Raw genomic sequence first — 21,531 nt, forward strand, 5'->3', positions numbered from 1 at the left:
GTGAGCTTCAAATGTTCAGACGTGGGTTCTAATATTTGTCGGCCTGTGTTTCTAGAACTCTACATTATTTCGCTCTTTCAAAATCTGCCTGTAGTGGTTTAGTTCAAGATGATCATATAGGTATTCACGCGGCATTCAATCTGCTGAGAGATTGTTAATAGAGAGGTGCCGACAAGGCTGGCGCGCTGCCGCGTCACCGCTCACGCAACAATCAATTTTAGTTTTTTAATTATATTTTATATTTATTAAAATATCAAATTCTATTAAAAATCCAAGATAAATAAAATGTAATTTTAAAAATAATTTAATGGTTTTATTGCGTTTTGAAAATATATATATAAAAATCAAGTTGTTTTTAACCAATTTAATAATAACTAATAAACTTTGGTGAAAGATGGTATTACTCTTGATAATTGATTTATTTATTTTTTAAAAATAAAATGATGATTATACTATTTTATTATTTAATGAAAAATGTTTTTTTTCTTTCTGGAATAATTTTTGTTAATATTTAAACCGGGTTTTTTATTTTCAAATAATTTTGAGCTTTCAAATTAGGTTTATTATTTAAAATTCTTTAACATAAAATGCTCGACGATTTTCTTTTCATGAAAAGAATAAACTTAGGAGGACTGTAGGATAAAAAATCCAATACGTGTGCATGCCGGAAAAGAGAAGGTGGATAAAAGTATATATTAGCAAGCGGGTCTCTTCAAGCATCGTATGACAGCACAGAATATTGACATTTTAAATCAGATTCCCTGTGAAGAAAGAATGGTGTCCAGAATTTAAAATCTAAAAATCTGTAATCATATCATGTAAAATGAATTGTCTCCATTTTGTACACCCTTCATGGTATTAAAAAAATCAATTACGAAAGAAAAGAGGGGGGGAAAACAAAAGGCTGATATAAACTTCATTGCATTTTGCTAACCCTCTCGAGCAGGGTGTTCACTGTTATGGAGAACGCATCCTGAAACTTCTGAAACCGACAGCTTGAATCACCATACACCAACCCAGGTAGAAGTTCATACACTATGTACCTCCTCATATCATCTCTTTCCCTTGCAGAAATACTGCTTAGCCTCCCCACCACATTCACCTTCATTTGCCTCACTTCTTCTTGATCTATGAACACTGAGTATTTACCATGATCCTCGGGTAAATGCCATGGATATTGGTAATAAGCGGTAAAGGGATCGAAAAGCACCGGTATGCATCCCGAAACAAGTGAATCAAATACTGATTTTCTTGTTGGACTATCACCAGGAGGCTGCAAGCAGAATTCAGACTCCAAAAACAGCTTTGTGACCGATTCAGGCTGATTACATCCACCTGATTTACAATCCAGAAACTGGCATTTATCACTGCTTGTTGAAGTGCACTGATTGATCAATGTTGACCTTATGCTCTCGGGTTGATCAGGCCGCGCTGCTCCAGCAAAACTGACTAGGTTCTTTCGAGTTGTTCCGATAATCTTTTGCTGCCATGCAACAATGTCATCGTCTGAATGAGGGTGAAAGAAGGTAGGATGTGGAATTGCAATGTCGTTGACTTCCCATGGTTGTCGTTCGATCAACAGCTTTATCGGGTTCTGCATTTGCTCAAGCTCTAGAAATCTAGTGCCCCAGGAAGTATAATTCTTTCTCCTGAAATCCCATGAGATTTTTCCCAACACAAACACATGATCCGTGCCAGAATTTTGAACCCAAGGTCTTCTATGCTCGAGCCACTTCATTAGATCCATTGCCAAAGCGTCTTTAACATCATCAGAGACATTCTTGAAATGCCACCTCAGGATGTCTAGACCACCATAATATGGGACATAAAAGAGCTTTGCTTCACTTTCATTGTAAACCCTACATGGATGGCTCAGAATTCTTGAATGAAATATTGGCTCCAATGAGTACTGATGGGTGTGATACCAGCCCTTTCCAAGGTTTGCTATTGGCTCCCCCAGCGCCTCGTTATTGAAATATTTGCAGAAATCTGTCCATGGCATCATGTCTCCACACTGACCTATCAGGTCCTTGTTGAATTTTGATGGAAGATCATAAACATATACCCCCCTCCCATCACAAGAAGCATGGTTTGTATTAGGCATCCACGATCGATGCAGCTGTAGTTGCTCCTTGACAGCCTTCTTGGCAATGGCAATCTCCTCGTTCCTGTTTTTGTCTGTCCCATCTATCACGGCTGGAATCGAGTCCTTCGTGAAAACGTTGGCAACTTCTTTGATGTTGCCAATGGTGCTGGAACTAAGAGCATTGGCGATCTCTTTGCTATCTGTGATGGGTTCAGGAGTACTAGCGGCCTTGACATATGCTGTAACGCTACTATTGGAGCCAGGACTAGCATCAATATCTTTGATAGTGCTGGTAGAGCCAGGACTAGTAAAACTATTGTTGATAAGTGGAACTGGGATTTCAAAGTTAGGCTGAGTACCTGCGGACAGGCAGTAAAGATTGCTGAGCTTCCGCGAGGAAACACAGATATGAACAATCTTGCCAGAGATAATGGTGGTGGAGGAGGACCACAGGTACACAAGAATCAAAAGAAGAATGCCAAGGGGGATTCGAGACAGAATTTTGAAAAGGAAAGTAGCACAGGAACAATGTCCATTTGTTTCTGCTTTTTTGGATGGTTTAGATTTCCTTCTGTTAATGGAAACAGCCATTTTTCGGAAAGATGGTTGCTAATCCATGGCTTTGATTCTGGTTTTCTACTAGGGGTAGGTTGCATCTCAACAACAATTATGCTCCAGTTTCTTAACTTGGTTGCACGTACATGGGAAGTGCCTAACTTGTATGCACGTTACAGTACATTGACATCCATAATTTCAGCACTACTATAAGAATATTAGATTCCACGTACGGACCATGGATGACCTAAATCCTGATGTGGATTGCTTCTGTTTTTGAGGTCAAACATTAGACCCATTTTAAAAATGAACATTCATGAGCAAGCCCCACCAACGTAAAGCATGCCATTTTTTGCAAGCTATTGAATAGTTGTCCTGTATGATTATCAAAAGAAAAGCATGTCGTTTGTTATGAACAGACCATGTCACCATGGAAGATCACACTCCATTTTCTTACCAAATTTGCCTCGTATGATTCCCTCCTTCCCTTCTATTTTCTCCTAAGAACTGTTAATATTTTTCAATATTTGGACAGGAATGAGCAAACGAAATATATAGAATCAGCAGTTGTCTTCTATAAATTAAGTTGGCAATGGCTTGTGTCACAAAAAGTTGCTTCTACAATAGTAACTTCATCTGAATCTAGCTTAGTTTTTACTTATTAGGTAACTGGCTTTTGGGATGAGCTTATAAATCAGACATGGTAATGCTATGGATTATCAGAGTAAAGTTCATTGGAAGTGGGAGAAGCAAAATGAAGGGCATCGAGAGGGTAGGAAACGTTAATCACAAAAAAAAAAACAAAAAAAAAATTGTTAGAACTGGGAAGGAAATGTTTTTGAAGCTTAAACTTCCACTTCATCAGAGGATATGCTGGGGCGGTAATAATAAAGAATGAGAGAAAGTCTGAATTCATAATTAATCTCCTACTATCCCTAAACATCTTCATGAGTATAGAACATCAGACAGTGTCACATATGAAATTGAGAACCCAGAGTTGTTCAGGGGGAAGAAGGGGGGGGGGGATCAGAAATTGACAAAGAAGCAACCTATAGAACATCGACAGAGTTCCTGCTCTAATCAAATTCTATTTAACAACTCCTTATGCTACTTCTGTGTGGCAACACATGCCAGATACAAATTATTCGCAGTCTACTTTAGCGATTACAGCTTTCATGGTCAGTCCATTGTGAACGAGAAGTGCAAAGGAAGCAATACAAAGAACTAGAGTGAAGCACTTACAAATTCTAACGTGAATGTGCGAGCATCCAGTTCCCATTTCACAGCATACTATCTGTCCGAGAAGGAAGCCGGCGAAAGAAGTTTATGGGCACAGATGGTGTCCTGTAGCGAAATCTTGGATGCCTCATCATGTAGAAGCCAGCCAAAGCTGCTATGACCTGAAATGGTGTCACAAATAAAACCAGAGCAGCTACGAGGCAGAATATAACAAAGATGGCAGTGGCGCGTGGATCGCGCCAGCTTAACAGTGCCTGAAATCGCTCTCCTTGGGTTGCTATATCCCCCACAACTGTTTGAATCCTTCCAGAAACACTTCGTAACCTATCGTACCTCATTCTGACCAGCTCAGGGCTCCTGCTTGTTGGGAATGTATCAAACTCCTCGTCAAGCTCATCAGGATGCACTACCTCAGCTTGTGAAATCTTTGTGTTCATATGGGGAGGGTACCTTGGTCGATATCGGTAATTCCAAATGCCTATCAGAAACATGTAAAGAAAAACTGTGGGCAGAATAAGTTCTGGGAAGCAAGCAAGCATGAGATAGAGCACATGAACAAGCACGGTAGTGATAGGATTCTTCCACATGCAAATATCCCCAAACCACTTTCCAGCTGCAAATAACCCTGAGAAAATTGTCATTAATCGAAAGAAATTTGCCTTGCTTCGGCGCATGCTCCAGAGGTGTGCATCAACATCTGACATATACTCCACCACTTCCTTCCTAAGAGGAGGTTCTGCCCGACCTAATCGTAATGCCACTATATTGACAGCTTGGTGGCGAAGCATATCTAGTTGCATCACAGTGAAAGGCCTGATATAGTGCATTTTGGGTAGAAGTGGTCGTGAGTACTGATAAAGCATGTTCGCAAAAGATATGCATGTAAATCTGATTGCCAAATGCAACTCCCCCATCTTCTTAACTCCAGTAGGATGAAGAACCAGCAAGGGATAAGAGTGAGTATAAACACGCCCAGTTTCGAGTGTGGAGATGCGAATCCGAACCTTCCCAATCTTTAGATCCTTTCCACTTGAACCTTTTTCCCCAAGCTGGTTGTTGTCAAATACACCAACTGTAAGAACTGTAGCTGGATCAAAAACTTCCCATGTGTACTGCTCATTGTATTTGGGAGACAGGTTGTCAATAAGGGTGCGTGTCCGGACCCATTTGTGACCATACTTTGCAACACAGTATGTATCCGATGTACCCCTTCCATCTCGTGTTTTCATAGGATGGAGTCCTACAGCATTTAAGATGCCAAGTTCCAGCATCCCAATAGGAGGCCTCCAAAGCTGTTTTGCTGTAGGACGAAGATCACTGCTGTAATGAGTTGACTCGTCAAGAACATGGTATCCTCCATCTAAGCAGACTCGAAGATGGATACGGCTAGAGAACTTATCTTTCTTCAGCTGATCTACATCCACAGCAACTGGCTTTTCCAGGTTAAACCAACAAGAATGAATTATCCTATCGTCAGCACGCTTCTCCACAGAGCTCAACGGGATAATGACCCTCCCAATTATCTCATCTTTTCCAGGACCGACACGATCCTCAACCGAAAGAACCAGGTGGTCTTCAAAGGGTTCAGCAGCCACAAATAAAAGATCCTCATTCCATAAGGCACTAAAAGTCCGAGCCTGATATGTCTTCGTCTTCAAAACTTGGTTTCCAATCTGTACCTTAACATACACTTCAGGGAAACGGTTCTTCTCTGATGGGACTAAGTCTTGGGCCTCAACAACGTTAACACGTACATACCACAGCCTCGGTGCATGATAGACCTTTGAACGTATCACAGTGGAGGAAGCCGGTGTACTATCTACAGGGGTAGCTGCATCAGAATGCCAGGCATCAGGAAAGGCCTCGTCTGCTTGGGTTCCAATCCATACTGCAAGCATCAGCTCGCCCTTTATCTTCTCTCCCTTCTTGTCCTCAAGCCGATACCACTCTGGAGCTAGAGGACTATCTGGGGGGACTCGCAATGGAACCTCATTGATGTCAAACCTTATGACGCCCACAAAGTCATCTTTAACAAGATCCTTGTCCTTGATCACAACTTCTAAAACAGAAGCTTGCATCCGTTCCCTTGAAAAAGCAAACACCTGATTCCACTCTGGATTTTGCTTTTTTTCAAAGTGCTTTGTAATTCCTCTGTAGTTTCCAATTCTCACCTCGACAAATGGATCAAGACTTCCTGTAACATCCATGGCAGGAAGATCACGAGCTTTAACAACTCTCACGTACAGAAAGTACATCCGTTCAACAAGATCATAAGTGCTTGCGGTCTTGTCTCCGTGAATAACCCGCCCCCCAACAACTCTTCCCCCGCCAAGAAAGGGACTTGTCTCTTTAAGGGCATAGTCAACAGGTTGTGATGATGACGCAGAGTACATGCGAACTAACTTCGGAGGCTGTGTTTCCGCAGCTTTCATCTCGTCAGCCACGTACTTTGGTACATGATGGCTAATTGCTGGAGCAGAAGAATGATTCTGATGCTGATTTTGCTGGTGATTTGGGTTAGGAAGATGATGAAAGGTGTGTCTCTCAACTCTTTTATGAGGTACAGAATTTGTCATGGGGTGGACCACCGGAGCCTCAGTATGTGTTAAGCCTGGATCCTTAGCTGGCAAAGATTCAACTGCAGGAAGTGGGGTAGAAGATTTGATGGATGCATCATCGGTAATATAAACTTTCAGGCCAAGCTCTCCTCTCACACGTGAGAAAATTCCACGCTTTTCCAGAGGGTAGTGTAACACAACAGCATCAGAGTGCAGTACAAATGAATTCCCAGTGAGGCAAACCTTACCAAGGAAGGACCTGGAGTTGGTAGCTCTGATGTTACAGTAAACATGGGCATCAAGAGTGAGATAGTGGAGGTTGGAAGGGTCAGAGACGTTGAAGTAGAAACTCTCATTCCACACAGGATGGAGATCCTTTTCTTTGATGGTCGTGCGGAACCTCTGGCCATCAAAGTCGAGCTCTACAAAGGCACTGGATGAACCGTGCTCGTCTTTGGGCAAAAGATTGTGGGCACTCACCACTTCTACCCCTAGCTTAATGTTGCTCATCATGATGCAGAAGCAACTAGGCTCGTTTAGCAAATATTATGAACTACTGGGCTATAGGTACCTGCAGTGCAGAAAACAACAATAATTGTTTTTAAAAAACTGTGTTGCAAATATCAACAAAGAAGAAATGTAATTTAGATGCAATAATCACGATGTGATATAACTGAAGCTGAACTTGGTAAATCTCATTGGAATGAATAATAATTTATGAGTTTTGACTAAATGATTGAATGGACTAGTGCATTCGAATTGTATAGCAAACAGAAGAACTTGCACAAAACTGGTTTCGTTAAAATGGAATTTTACAAAACTAAATTAAAACAGAGAGAAACATGAATCGGAAAACCAATGACTTGGTAAATATTGCTACAGTAATGGCTATCCCTCGCGGGCAGCTCAGTTCACAGCAGAGCTGATATATATATATATATATAGAAAGTAAACCAACTCCAGTCATTCATAAAATCCCAATGACGAACAACAATTCTAATATGTAACTTAGCTCTGTGTACATCCAGGAGAATTCAATCATGAAAGCACAAAAAGAATTTCATCAAATTTCTTTAACATGCTTCATGAATTCCACCATTACTCCTAAACATTCATAAAAAAGAAGCAGCACTGATTATTTACCTCAGAATACCCACTTATTTCCCATGAATTCGAACCTTAACGAAGCACTAATTAAGTGGATGAAGCAAACACCACCAAGAGTACTTTATATCTTTTGAGCAAATTACCAACTCACTTTATTTTTTGTTTTCCTAACAACCCATTAGTTAGTTAACTTAAAATGCTGAAATTGGATGAAATCAAAGGAACTGTAATCGAAAAGGCAGACAAGTTAAACACTTTAATTAAATCGAGGCATGTGTAGGCTCCCTACTGAAAAGATCTCAACACATGCAAGCAAGCAAATAAATAAATAATCAAAACAAGTACTCCACGGCATGGCATACAAGCTAACTACATAATTATATGATCGGTCCACTCTTTGAAGTTAAAGATCCTAAAAGCACGCTTAAGACACATGACCTTTTCTTTCGATTCCATATAAGAATAATAATAATAATATAATACTTCGAGGAAATAACAAAAAGAGAAGCGATGACACTTTTGTTCCCAAGCTAACAAAAAGAAGGAAAAAGGAAATTGATAAAAAAATCTAAACCAAGATCTTTTAGAGGAAAACAAAAATCAAATAATGGAAATCAGATCAAACTGAACCGCATGACTCAATAAATAACGTTCTATTTTCTCGGCAACCAAACAGAAATTGAAACATCAGAGAAAGAGGTGCAAAATCAAAGAAGAACATGCACATATCATTTTTCATTTAAAAAGAAAAATGCAAGCCAGAGTTTGCTTCCTGGAGCTAATTTTTCCAAAAGAAAACAAACAGTAACAAAATGAAACTGAGAAAGAAAAAGCGTCACTTCTTTATACATACTTGGTATCGTCACTGAAAAGAAAGATAACTTTAGATGGCAAACATTTTCAAGCAATCATGAAGGTGTCTGCAGCTGCATTTAAGTCGCCGTCCATGAGAGAGAAATGCGGGTGCTGTGGTTGGGCACGAGAAACTAGGAGAGAGAGAGAGAGGCAGGGCAGTTTTAGAGAGAGAGACTTTATTAATTAATTGCTACGCTGCATGTGTCTCTTTACTGGTGCAGCAATAAGCAGCTTCTATTTTTTAGTTTTCCCGGTATTTTCAGAGAAATAACCCGCTGTTGGGGATTTCATTTTTGCTGCCATGAGCTTGTTTTCTTTCTTTCTTTCTTTTCTTTTTCAGTGGTCCACTCCACTGTGACCACCTGGTTTGAATTTAGTTGTGTGCGCCCGTGGATAAAATGCCAAGGGTCTAACTTGGACTGACTTTTAACGATTTTAAAAAATAACATCTTATGATGATACAATATATTCAACTGCAATTTTTATATCTATTTGAAAAATCAAAAAGATAAAACTAACTTTTTTTTGATCACTTACCTTTAATCCTCTTGATTTAAAAACACGTTTGTTTTTATATTTAAAACTGTATTTTTATTTATTTTAAAAGTATATTTAGCTTCAAAAAAAATATCAATTTAATATTTTTATTTTAATATTTTTCTATGGTATTTATGTGATAATTTTAAAAACAAAAAAATATTTTAATATATTTTTAAATAAAAAATATTTTTAAAAAATACTATACATTGTATTACTACATATCTTAAAAGCCACGGTTCTTGCGAGCGTGGTTGCGGTTATTTTTCAAAATGTTTTTCACTCGAAAATGCATTAAAATAATTTTTTTAAAAAAAAATTATTTTTGATATCAATATATCAAAATAATCTGATATATCAAAATAATCTGGAAACACCTAAACAATATTAATTTTAAAATAAAAAAAATTAATTTTTTTAAATATTTTTTAAATAAAAAAATAAACAGGACATGGTAAAAGTTATTTGAGCGTGAGTTTTGTATTCCAATAGCATATCATGTGTGTGTACACATGTCGTGTGCACTATGTTTTAAAAAATATAGAGAGAGAGAGATAAATAGGAACATAGTTGAATACTCATAGTCCTAAAAACAAACATAATGATCTACACTTTACCTAAGCATGCCTGGGCTTTATAGTTTTGGGCTTGCAAACACGTCAATCTCACCAATTTAGTGGTGTCTGGCTATTTTTGTAATGGCCTTTATTTTTTATATGTTTTGTAATAGGATTGAGTTTAAATAAATTTATTGAAATAATATTTAAATTATTATTTGATTATAAAATAGTTTTTAAATAATATTATAGGTTTTTATGGTAATATTAATAATTATATATGAATCTAATATGCTTAATTTTTTTAAAAAAACCCTTATAAACATTTAATGCACATAAGATATCTATAAATTATTTTTTATGGTAAGTTTTTTATATACTTTTTCTCAAATTTTATATTTCTTATATATTTATTAGGGAAATTATCGATTTAATTTATATTCAAACTTTCTTCTAAGATTATGATAAGTCTTAATTTAAAAACAATAATTATTAAAAAAAAGAAAATGTTTTCATGAACAAAAGTAGAAATAAAAACACATGATCAAGAAAAGGGAGTTTTGATTATAGACATATATATTTTTACTCTTTATTTCAACTCAATAGAATTTTTTCTAATCTTTATTTTAATTATCTTTATTTTTTATTCAATAAATCATATTGCTATTAAAAACATGTGTTTTTACACACTCTTAGTCTTGGGCGTGAACTCGAACACTCTTGTGGACTCAGGGTACTATGTTCAAGCCTAACATATTTAGATCTAAGCAACGTATTTGGACTCATTTTTCATTCCTAATGGGCTAAGTAACTATGCCTGAGCCCAACACTATTTTAAGAATTTTTTCAACACTTCAAAATGGTCTCTTATTATTTTATATTGGTTCAATATGTTTTATTTTAAGTATAATTCAATTCAAAATATCACTATGGTAAAAATATATTTTAGCCCCTTTTATTAACAGAAAGACAACACTTATGGGTTACAAATACATTATAAATCCTTCAAACTCAAGGTTCATAATTTCTTCATTCTTAACATTTTTAACACATATATTTTTAGAGTTTATCTTTCTAAAATATCACTGTATTTTTTTTTATATATAAAGTTACTGACTTAAGCATACAAGAGTCTACATATTCATCAAAAAAGACCTTTTGCATGTATCAATTACCAGTCACCTTGATTTACCAAGCATCACTAGTTACCAATTACTAATTATCTAGGCTTCTATATTATGTTACTGGATACCTTAATTAGAAAAAAATAAATCATATTGTTTAAACTAAAAAATTAACCGATTATTCGACATATCAATCTTATTCCTAAACATCTTGAATTTTGGAACTCATTATGAAGTTTGTGAAAAGAAGTTATACAAGAAATACATATTAAAAAGGTGAGAAAAAAGTTAATATTTAAATTTTTTTATTTAAAATTAATTTTTTTGATATTTTTAAATTATTTTAATATACTAATATTAAAAATAAATTTTATAAAATAAAAAAATATTTTTTTAATATTTGTTTTTTAAAATGCATGTTCATGGTTTTGATTACATGATTGATAACATGTTAGTGATTTTTTTTAAAGTAACTTTTAACAACTTTAAAAAAAAAATCACTAACATGTTACACAAACATGCAATCAAAAGCATGAACCGTAGATAGCCTAATTTAATCTTCTTTTACAATTTTATATGAATATCTTGTTATTAATTAAATTAGATATCCACGTAACCATTTTGAGGATAAAGGGTTCATACTTCATAGTATATGTAGATCGTTCGTCACAGCCTTCAAGGGAAATCGTCATCTTCTGCAAGGTTTTTTTTATTTATTTTTACAGCTTTTTAGAAAACCTTTTTTAATCCGATGGTGCTAAATGAAGAGCTAATATATATATTAATTTTTTTTCCTTGTTTTTCATGCTCCAAAAAAAAACCAAACAAAATACTAAAATGTTTTTTCTCTTCCACAAATTCTATTTCTACATCTCTTAAAAAAACCAAAATCAACACTAAAATGTTTAACTCCTGAATTAAAGGTACTCCTTAATCAAGCATTCCTTTTCTCTGTGTGTTATATATGTGTCGATTTTTTTTTTAGTGCAAAAGTTGAGGCTTTTGTTGCTTGTTAGCAAACTTGAGACCACTCCAGATGGAAATTATGGTCATCAAGGGTTTAGGGTGCAAAAATCTGTGCCGGGGAATGATCTGTCTTTCTCAAGAAAGTTGAGACAGTCATGTGTGATTCTTCATTGCGATTTCAGAAATATATCCTATGGGAAAAGTGCCAGCGATTGTAGTTGATGGAAAATTCAAGCTTTTTGAGAGGTAACATAAACACAAACTGCTAGTTACTTGCTCGTCCTTGTGATTGATCTCGTATGTTTTGGTTTCTGGAAATCTAGAACTTGAGTTTGCTGCTAGCAACTCTATTCTACGATATAATTTTATACATGTCCAGCACTTGTAAATTTTTGCTAGTACTGTGTGAGAATGTGTTGTATAATGCAGGTGACAATGTGTCTTTGGTCTGCATGTGCTTTCAGTTGCAGGATTTAGTGTATTCAAAGACTAATTGAACGTTTTATATGATTTTAAGACTTGTATGCTGGTGACCAGTTCTTAACATGTTTTATTGTTCACACTGTAAGGTATCCGGCTGATCACTACAAGAGAGCTTAAATTCACTCAAATTTTGGATTGACAAAGCTATACACCTTCATCCCTGTCGAAGATAGAGGCTCTGTGGCTTAAAGAGAGTGGCCAGTTCTTGCTAGGCAGTATAGCCAACCATCCATAGCTGATCTAAGCCTCCTCTGTGAGATAATGCAACTACAGGTATGTAGATATGACTCACCATTTCTATACGATGTAGCTAGCGTTGCTGCTATAATGGGAGAAAATTCAATAAGAGTGGGGTTTAGCTAAAGTTTCGGATACAATATAGTTTTTTAGGGTGTGAGGATTTACTTAACTTGAATCACTCCCTCTCGCCTCCCTTTTAAACACCCAGAAGTAATCTCATTCCCACAATCATTCCCACAACAAAATACTATTGAGGGAGACAAAATATAGATATTGTTGCAACGTGTTTCATGTCTTCTTCGCAGTTTTTGAAGTCCAGCTCTCTTCATTAGAGTAATCTTTGTCCACAAGGGAACTTGCCAACTACAAGCTTTTACATTGATTTTCCATGAGATTTTTGGTCAATACTAAGCAGATACGTTGAGTCAACCTCATTGCTTTATTGATTTATGGGAGGCCTCTCTCTACTCAAGTTCATGTGTTTGCTTAAAGAGAACTGAAACCTAGACCAAGTTTCTTTCTCATAGTTTCTAGGATTAATGGTAGTTCACCTTGTATCCACGAAGTCATTGGAGGACAGGTTGAGCATAAATTTCTTTCTTTCCTTCCCCATACGCACATGCACACTTACATTGCCACACACATATACACTAACACATAGTAAGGTTGGAATCTTTGTTGCTTTAAACTTGCATCGAACATCTATTTATATTTGATACCGAGGAAATGAAGTTGCCGATAAAAGGCCTTTGTTATCTCAAGGCAAAACTTTTTTTGGACTTTAGTTTGTAGATGAAACGGAGAGCAATCACATACTTGGTCCATCAAGAAGGTTCAGCAGTGGATTGAGGATACAAAAAAATCAACAAGGTCCCCCTTTGATGAAGAGCATCAAACCCTCTTTGGAGCCCAAGCTAAACTACAGATGCAACAGTAATCGAGTAAAACCATTGAGGTGGAGCAAGATATGTAAGGGGTCTTTGTTTTAAATCATTTAAAAGCAATAAGCATTTCTTGGTTCATCCAGTGGAAGTTCGAGCCAAGAATTTTCCACAGCTCGACTGGATCAAATAACGAGGTGGACACAGCATGTTAATAATTTATGCACTTTTGATATCCTGCGATGTTCTATAATAACAATTTCTGATGTATTATAGATAGCAGAGACTGCCACAAACCGAAACCATTGTGTTAAACTTTACTGGGTAAAAATTTGTGACAATGTGTGTTTAAACTCTTGAATGATGGAGTCATCAGTCCAGCAGTAATTGTTTCGGAGGTGTGCTGCAGTGCCGAGCATCGGCATGTGCTGATAGCCTGATACCCTTAACACATTTGGATTTGACTGTAACATCATCTTTCAAATCCAAAGGTATAAAATGGTGCTGGAGCTACGTTCTTTCCTTATCCGTTTTTTCTTATGAAATTTTGATTTACAGTGTTATTAAGTGCATTAAAGTTTTTCTAGTGGCTAAGAAACTAATGGCAACACAACCCATCTCATGAATCTTCATGAGGATTATCACCAAACATAACATCCAATTTGTTTTGGTGGAAGCATTGAAGCATACACTTTACCTTGGCATGTAGAAAGACTGAAAGGGGAAGAACATTGACGCTGATTTTCTCATCAGCAAAAGCAGAAGAACGGAGAGGCTTCTGCGGGGAAAATATTTGGGAAATGCTCAATTCTTAAGGCTGTAAACAAGCCGAGAGGAGTATCATAGTGTTCAAGTTTGGTTTATATAAATCAAATTGAGTTCGAGAGGAGCTTAAGAACCAAAATAATGTTAAAGCTTGGTTCGATACGATCGAGTTTGAGCTTGTTCAGAAATAAATTAAAATCAAATTTTGAGGTTGTTAATGAACAAATTAAAATCAAATAAAGATAAATATTTGATGTCATTGTTTTTTTTTTTTCAAATGAGGTCAAAATAATAATTTTATATTGTCCTCTAAAATATTTTTTTTAAATTAAAATTATTTGAACTTAAAACTTGTATAAACTTATACTATTATGTGATTAACTTTTATTAATTAAAATAATAATGATGAGATTTGAACTCGTAATTATTTAGTTAACAAAGTTTTAATATCATGTCAAAAAATTACCTCAATTTAAAAGCTTAAATTATAAAATATAAAAATAATTTTATATTGATACGTGAATTTGAAAAAAAAAACTTAAATTTATGGTGAAAAGGGTTTAGATAATTGAGACACAAGGGGACATGCCACTTTAAGATTTATAATTTTCACTAAATTGTCAGGTCCAAATTTAGTGCCCTGTTTTGTAGTTCTAAGGCTATTGGACCTCCCATCCAGTAAAAGAAAGATTTGAGTGATATTTCTTCCTAAATATATATATATTATTAACTTTCTTTCTTTTTTCCCATCAAATTTCCCCTCTTATCTTTCATTTTTTTCCCCAATTTATCTGATAGAAAAAGAACATAAAATTGACAAAAGAATTAAGTTATAGACAGATTTTAAGAAAATAGGGATTAAAAATTAATATTTGAAACCATGAGGATTAATCAATTATTGTTGGTAAACTACAGGGACTTAGTTATAATTAACTCTTACAATATATGTATGTGTGATAAGGTTTCAGAGCCTGAGATAGAACAGTGCAAAAGGGGGAAAAGGCTCTATCTGCTACCTTAGTACCTCACATCAACGATTCAACTGTAAGAACTAAGAATCAGAGATCTAGTGAGAGAGAGAAACTAGAAAATGAAGCTGAAAGTATACGCAGACAGAATGTCACAGCCATCACGGGCTGTTCTCATCTTCTGCAAGTAATTTTCTTTATTTCATTTCCCTTTGTAATAGCTTCCTCATGTACTAATTCTAACTGCAAGTTCTTGAACATGGTTTTTTTTTTTGCGTGTATTTGATCTGGGAATTGTATATTATTGATGCAGGGTAAACAGGATAGACTTTGAAGAGGTTAGAGTTGACATATCAAAGCGCCAGCATTTAACTCCTGAATTCAAAGGTACTCTCAATCAAGTTGCCCCCCTTCTGTGTCTGTCTATGTTCATGCCGTGTTTAGTTATTTGCGAATCGGGTCAAAAAACTGAGGCTTTTGTTGTTTATTAGCAGAATTGAGACCTCCCCAGATGGAAATGATGTTAATTTAAGTGTTCTTGTCGCTTAAATTGTGCTAGCAGAATTAAGTGTTTGTTGATTATGGTTTCAGAGATAAACCCTATGAGAAAATTGCCAGCTATAGTTGATGGAAGGTTCAAGCTGTTTGAGAGGTAATTTAAACACTTCTCTTGCCTTTGTCATCTCTCACATTTTTCGTTTCTGTAAATCTAGGACCTGAGTTTGTTGCTAGCCATTTTTCCTATGATTTAGTTATGTGACCTGCACCATAAATTGTAGATGACAAAGAGAATTGGCACTCCCTTTTGCCGTTAAACATTTTAATTCGTCAAATTACTTATTGAATTATTGATTGTTCTTTGCAGTCACGCGATCTTAATTTATCTTGCTTGTGTATTTCCGGGAGTTGCTGATCACTGGTATGTAAAAGCTGCTTATCCAATGTAATTAATTTCTGTACATTTTGGGATATGGGTGGCTTAAATATAGGAAATTCTTGCTGGATAAAGAAATGAAATGGGTATTGGCAATGATGTAGATATGATGTAAGCTGTGTTGTTCTTAACGCCCAAAAAAATGTGTTGAAAAAAAGCAAGGAACATGCTCCTGTCACTAAGGGCTCGTGGGCTATTTGTTGATCTGTTGTCTTTTGTTGTACCAAGGCAGACTTTGTTGATTGCTTTAATCTTTAAGATATGAAAGGAGAAACTGGACAATATTAGTATAGTCACTTTTCAATCTTTAAAAATGGACAACATTAGCAGGGACGTTTTTCTATTTACTAAAACTTACTGGTTAAATGAATATGATTCTCACTGTAACCACACTGAAAAGGTGCTTGGTCTTGTCTAATGCAGGAACAATGTGTATTTGGTTGACCTATGCTTTCTCGTGCAGGATTTTTAGTATATTCAAAGAATATTTTGTTATTTTTTATTTAATTCCAAGATTTACATGCCATGGCCAATTATAAACAAGTCTGCCTGTTCCCACTGTAAGGTACCCAGCGGATCTTTTCAAAAGAGCTAAAATCAACTCGGTTTTGGATTGGCATCACTCCAACTTACGCCGTGGTGCAGGTATGCCATAAAAAATTTGATCTGAAACAATTGTGAGAATCATTATTTTGTACATGTTTAATTTGATTTTGCTGTTATGCTTCTGACTTGGAAATTGACATACAAAACAGCTTATATTCCACTGGTTCTAGTTACAATGTTCCTGGCGACTTCCACTGGAAAGCTTTTGTTTATTTTTCTTTCCCAAGATTCTGATAAGCTGGTGCTTTCCATTTTATACTTCTTCTTCAGCTGAATATGTCAAGAATACCACATTAGCACCTGTCCTTGGTCTACCTCTGGATCCACAAGCAGCTGCTGAGGCCGAGAAAGTTCTATTTTCATCCCTGTCAAAGATAGAGTCTGTGTGGCTTAAGGGAAGTGGCCGGTTCTTGTTAGGTGGAAATCAACCATCCATAGCTGATCTAAGCCTAGTTTGTGAACTAATGCAACTGGAGGTATATAAATATGACTCTTTGCTTCTATGATATAATTAGTATTGGCTATGTAACTATAAAGAAACAAAGAAAGGGATGTATTGGCTGCGATAGAGATAAAAATTCTTAGTCAGAGAGTTACTTATAGTTTTGGTATTAGGATTTTGAGGCATGAGGACTTAATCAAATTTGAACACAAGGGAAAAATCTGTGCTGCCTCTCTCCTCCCTTTTCTTTTCCAACACCCAACGACATGCACACTTGATCTCACTGTCAGAACAGAGCAAGGTGCTATAGAGATGAACAAAACATGGATGTAGTAGTGTGATGGGTTATGTCTTCTAGGCAGTAGTCAGAAGTCCAACTTGTTTTTATGGACTATCGCCTTATGTTTACTGATGCTGAAATGGGAATATAACTCTGCAAGGAAAGATTTCAGCTTCATGCTCTTACGTTGAATTTTCCATGGATGTAAAGGTTAATTACATCATAAGTTTCACGTGTTTTTTTTAATGGCTGAAACCTAGAGCATAATTTACAGTGTCTAGGATTGCAGGCAATACCTTTTTTGTTCTTGCTCTGATATTACCTGACTGTTTGGGAAGAAATTCATTTAAAAAACATAGATCTTCTATATTTTTTACACTTGTTGAACTGTAAGATAGGATTTTTTGTTGCTCTAAATTTACCTTGAAATTCTTTCATATAATGCGAGGAAAAGAATCAAAGAAGTTGCCTCATGAAGGCATTCTCAAGTAGAACTTGTTTTTGGCTGTAGGTTTTGGATGAAAAGGATTGCAGCCGAATACTTTGCCCCTACAAGAAGGTTCAGCAGTGGATGGAGGATACAAAAAATGCAACAAGGCCACACTTTGATAAAGTGCATCAAATCTTGTTCAAAGCCAAAGTGAAACTGCAGAAGGTACGGTCAATGAGCACAAACAGTGAGAACTTGAAAACAAAATTGGCCTCAAAGATGTAAGAATTATTTTGTTTGAAGTCATAAATATACATATGGTAAGCAATCTGGGTTCATCCTGTAGAGGCTTCAGCCAAGAATGATGGTTAATACCCAAATGATTGGAGCAAATAATGGGTTGTGCAAGTAGTTGTGATTTCTTGCAATTTTTTGTAATAAAAATTTGGGCTACAAAGAGATGCTGTATCATAGACATCTGCAAATGCAATCGACAAAAAGCCTCATTGTGGAACTTCTTTTGAATTGAAAATTGTCACAGCAATTGTTTAGACTTGTCTGCGAAGCAGTAGTTATTTCTGGTTGAAATTTGATCCATGCCCTCTTCAAGTGTTTTACTTCTAGAAACTAGGAGTACTATGTTTTAGTCCATGACACCATATATGTTTCCATTCTCCCCGAGGGTAATTCTCAATCATAATATCGTAACTCTTTGAGTTCTTGCATCTTTAACTTGCTCAATCTTCATTCCGTGGAGTAGCCACAAATCCAGAGAGATCATAACACAATTATCATAATGTTATTTGTATGCCAAGAAACAGCCAACATCATTAATAGTTCAAGCAACACACCTTAAATTTATCATCAAGTTAATCCCGAGGGTGCGTGCTTGATCATGTCTGAGTTAATAGTCACATGTTCAAGTTATTCTCGTGTTGATGGCAATCTCAAGGTAGCAAAACACCTGGCTACATTTATTAAATGCTTGGCACCAATATTTCTATCTGCAAACCTGTGAAAGAAATCCCGACTTTCACAAGTCTTGCTATGGTGATTATCATTTGAAACAGGAAGAAAACTCTAAACATTTAACGCACCATGTATAAAATCTCTCGTCTTTGCTCATTTTCCTTTACTTTTAATACCTCATGCAGCAGCAGTCAATTGGCAACGCTTCCTACATATCGTCTAGATTGCTCTCAATCAACTCCTGATCAACTCTTAATCACTATCTTTATTCAATGAATTTCTATTTCCTAGATTTTCCAGTTTCTTGGGCCTTATGTAATTCGTCAATAAGAGAGAGTTCTGAACCACACTGACTAAAGAGGCAGCCATGGAGCCCACGGAAAAGGTCCACTATCCACAGTGGTAAACGGAGTCCAGCGCCAGGGAAAAGCGCCCCGGCTGCTATTGGAATGCCAATGAGGTTATACTCCAAAGCCCCATTTGTAGTTTAAACCGTGTTGGAATGTGGATAAAATTGGAAATTCAGTTAAAATTATGTTTTTTAAATTTTAAATTTTTTTTATTAATTGTTTTTAATGTATTTCTAAGAAAAAAAATATTTTAAACCCCAACCGCTACTACAATTCTAAATAAGACATAAACCAATTCAAGAAAAGCTTTTCTTATGGCACGTGATGCATAATGGGATTAAAAATATTCTTATAAAAATATTTTTTTAATTAAAAATATATTAAAATAATATATATGTTTTATTTTTTTAATATTAATACATTAAAATTAGTGAAAAATATTTAAAAAATTATTAATATAATATTTTTTAAAACAAAAAATAATTTGAAAAAAACAGGTTGAATATAAAAAATAAACGCACATGAACCTAGATAAGTGTATAGCAGTCAGTACATCCTCCAAATTGCTCTTCATCGGAACTATGCCATTGCTTCAGTTTCTGCAAGCATCCGTTCTACATCAACATTTAAAAATATTTTTCTAAATATTTTTTGTATTTTTTTTAAAGTGCTAGAGTATAAAAATACTCAAAAGGAGTGCAGACAAATTAAATGCAAATGTGCCAAATGGATAGTTACCAAGATCAAATTTAGAACCCTTTCAGGTAATAGCCTCCAAAATTCATCCTACTTCAATTCCAATACCAAAGAAAAAACAAAACTGTATATATATCAAAGCAATTGGAAAAAGGAAAGAAAAGCCAAAATGCTAATAGAATCATATAGTTTTACCATTTTGAGTGTCATTATAAATAATAGCAATAATGAACTGTTTGCAGGATGAATTTTCATAAGAGTCATTTTCATGCCTCTGGATGACTATATTTTCCTGAGTTAAATCTTCACACACACACACAGAGAGATTGGATCTCTGGAATTCACTTAACCATTCTGAGTTAAATTTTGACATATAATACAAAGCAACATAACAACGAGCTTTTACTTGAGTATTTGTCTTCAAATACTTTATCCAACAGTTGTTGAACACGTATATTAGTAAAACTGGGGAAGAACATGACTTGAGCCCTATTGTTCAAGACATCAACAATGGCCTCAAGCACGCCGGGAAGCCTTTTGATAGCCTTCTCAACTGAACCAGTGCAAGCAGAACATGTCATTCCTGTGACCGAGAACATTGCCTTTGTTGAGAAAAAGACAACAATATTGCAATGTATTCAAGTAAACTGGAAGAATGACAGTACTGTTGATAAAAAGCTTTGACTATTATATAGCCTTACAACAGTAACAAAAAGCAAAAAAAAAACAGCCCACTAACTACACTAACAGAAAGTGGTAACGTGCATGAGGAAATAGTCTAACAAAGAAAAAGTCTTCCTACATAGTAGGAACTTATTAGCAACAGAAACGTAACAATTTATTTAAACCAATCTTATCAATCCCTCCCTTAAATTCACTGTCATCAAACAATTAGTTTATACTACCAACCTCACATACTCCCATTAAACTTTGAAGCCTCTGGAAAACATCAATCTTTAATGGTTTGGTCATTATGTCTGCCACCTGATCTTTGCTCCAACAGTGAATTAAAGCAATCAAACCTTCCTTTGTGAGACTCCTTAGAAAATGATACCTTACATCGATATGCTTACTTCGACCATGCATCACAAGATTCTTTGATAGCTTAATGGTTGAGCTGTTGTCATATCTAATCAGAGTACAAGTCTCATTACTGTACTCAAAGTCCCTTAACACTCTTTTCATCCATATAGCTTGACACGCACATACTGCAGCTGCTACAAATTCTGCTTCTGTAGTAGACAAAGTAATGATAGGTTGCTTCTTTGAACTTCATGTTACAGCACCCGAACTCAGCAAAAACACATAACCACTTGTGCTCTTTCTATCCTCCACATCTCCTGCATAATCACTATCTATGAAAGCAAATAGTCCATCATCTCCACCTTTCTTGTAATGAATACCATAGTTCACCGTCCCTTTTAAATATCGAAGAGCTCTCTTTGCAACCTGTAGATGAGGTTCAGTTGGTTTTGCCATAAATCTGCTTATGAGACTGGTGACAAACATCATGTCTGGTCTTGTGGCAGTGAGATACATCAAGCTTCCCACTAATTGCTTATAGTATGTCTCATCCACAGTGATTCCATTCTCATCCTTATTGATCTTAAAACCTGGAACAATCAGACTACTCACCTCATTGCTTTCCAGCATTTCAAATCTCTTCAGAATCTCCAGAGCATATTTTTTTATATATGAAAATACCATATGTTCTTTGAAGTACTTCAATGCCAAGAAAAAATCTCATGCATCCCAAATCAGTCATATCAAATTCTCTCAACATGGACCTTTTGAAATCACACATCAAATCTTTATCATCACTAGTAAAAATTAGATCATCAACGTAAATACTTACAATGATGATTTTTCCTGCCCCATTCTTCTTTGTGAACAAGGTTTGCTC

At 35.6% G+C, this 21,531-nt stretch overlaps 3 protein-coding genes across 4 annotated transcripts; 1 reads left to right on the top strand and 2 right to left on the bottom strand.

The window, feature by feature from the left end:
- Positions 1–818: 818 nt before the first annotated feature.
- LOC7479318 (xyloglucan-specific galacturonosyltransferase 1) lies at positions 819–2,863 on the bottom strand. The gene has a single exon (XM_052447575.1). It carries the CDS (start codon positions 2,675–2,677, stop codon positions 917–919), a length of 1,761 nt encoding a protein of 586 aa, XP_052303535.1. The 5' UTR covers positions 2,678–2,863; the 3' UTR covers positions 819–916.
- An 811-nt stretch (positions 2,864–3,674) lies between these two features.
- On the bottom strand, positions 3,675–8,579 carry LOC7479319 (FT-interacting protein 3). 2 transcript variants are annotated; one of them, XM_002299502.4, is made up of 2 exons: positions 8,399–8,579; positions 3,675–7,009 (listed from the first exon to the last, which is right to left on the bottom strand). In XM_002299502.4, the coding sequence occupies exon 2, from the start codon at positions 6,949–6,951 to the stop codon at positions 3,922–3,924; it is 3,030 nt and encodes a 1,009-aa protein (XP_002299538.4). In that variant the 5' UTR covers positions 6,952–7,009; positions 8,399–8,579; the 3' UTR covers positions 3,675–3,921. The 2 variants fall into 2 exon arrangements, with proteins under 2 accessions (XP_002299538.4, XP_024463202.2); XM_024607434.2 differs by lacking the exon at positions 8,399–8,579 and adding an exon at positions 7,582–8,388.
- Positions 8,580–14,926: 6,347 nt separating this feature from the next.
- Positions 14,927–18,164, top strand: LOC7472773 (glutathione S-transferase T1). The gene is made up of 7 exons (XM_002298004.4): positions 14,927–15,108; positions 15,235–15,308; positions 15,513–15,573; positions 15,787–15,840; positions 16,421–16,500; positions 16,732–16,937; positions 17,695–18,164. Exons 1-7 carry the CDS (start codon positions 15,044–15,046, stop codon positions 17,896–17,898), a joined length of 744 nt encoding a protein of 247 aa, XP_002298040.3. The 5' UTR covers positions 14,927–15,043; the 3' UTR covers positions 17,899–18,164.
- The last annotated feature ends 3,367 nt before the right edge of the window (positions 18,165–21,531 follow it).

Source organism: Populus trichocarpa, chromosome 1 (genome assembly GCF_000002775.5).
Source record: "Populus trichocarpa isolate Nisqually-1 chromosome 1, P.trichocarpa_v4.1, whole genome shotgun sequence".
NCBI lineage: Eukaryota > Viridiplantae > Streptophyta > Magnoliopsida > Malpighiales > Salicaceae > Populus > Populus trichocarpa.

What these genes read in the sequence shown, in the direction of transcription:
- LOC7479318 (XM_052447575.1), bottom strand. Translation starts at nt 2,677, where the DNA reads ATGGCTGTTTCCATTAACAGAAGGAAATCTAAACCATCCAAAAAAGCA.
- LOC7479319 (XM_002299502.4), bottom strand. Translation starts at nt 6,951, where the DNA reads ATGATGAGCAACATTAAGCTAGGGGTAGAAGTGGTGAGTGCCCACAAT.
- LOC7472773 (XM_002298004.4), top strand. Translation starts at nt 15,044, where the DNA reads ATGAAGCTGAAAGTATACGCAGACAGAATGTCACAGCCATCACGGGCT. An exon ending in CCGGGAGTTGCTGATCACTG is followed by an intron (nt 15,841 to 16,420) that starts GTATGTAAAAGC and finishes TCCCACTGTAAG; the next exon opens with GTACCCAGCGGATCTTTTCA. An exon ending in GTGAACTAATGCAACTGGAG is followed by an intron (nt 16,938 to 17,694) that starts GTATATAAATAT and finishes TTTTGGCTGTAG; the next exon opens with GTTTTGGATGAAAAGGATTG.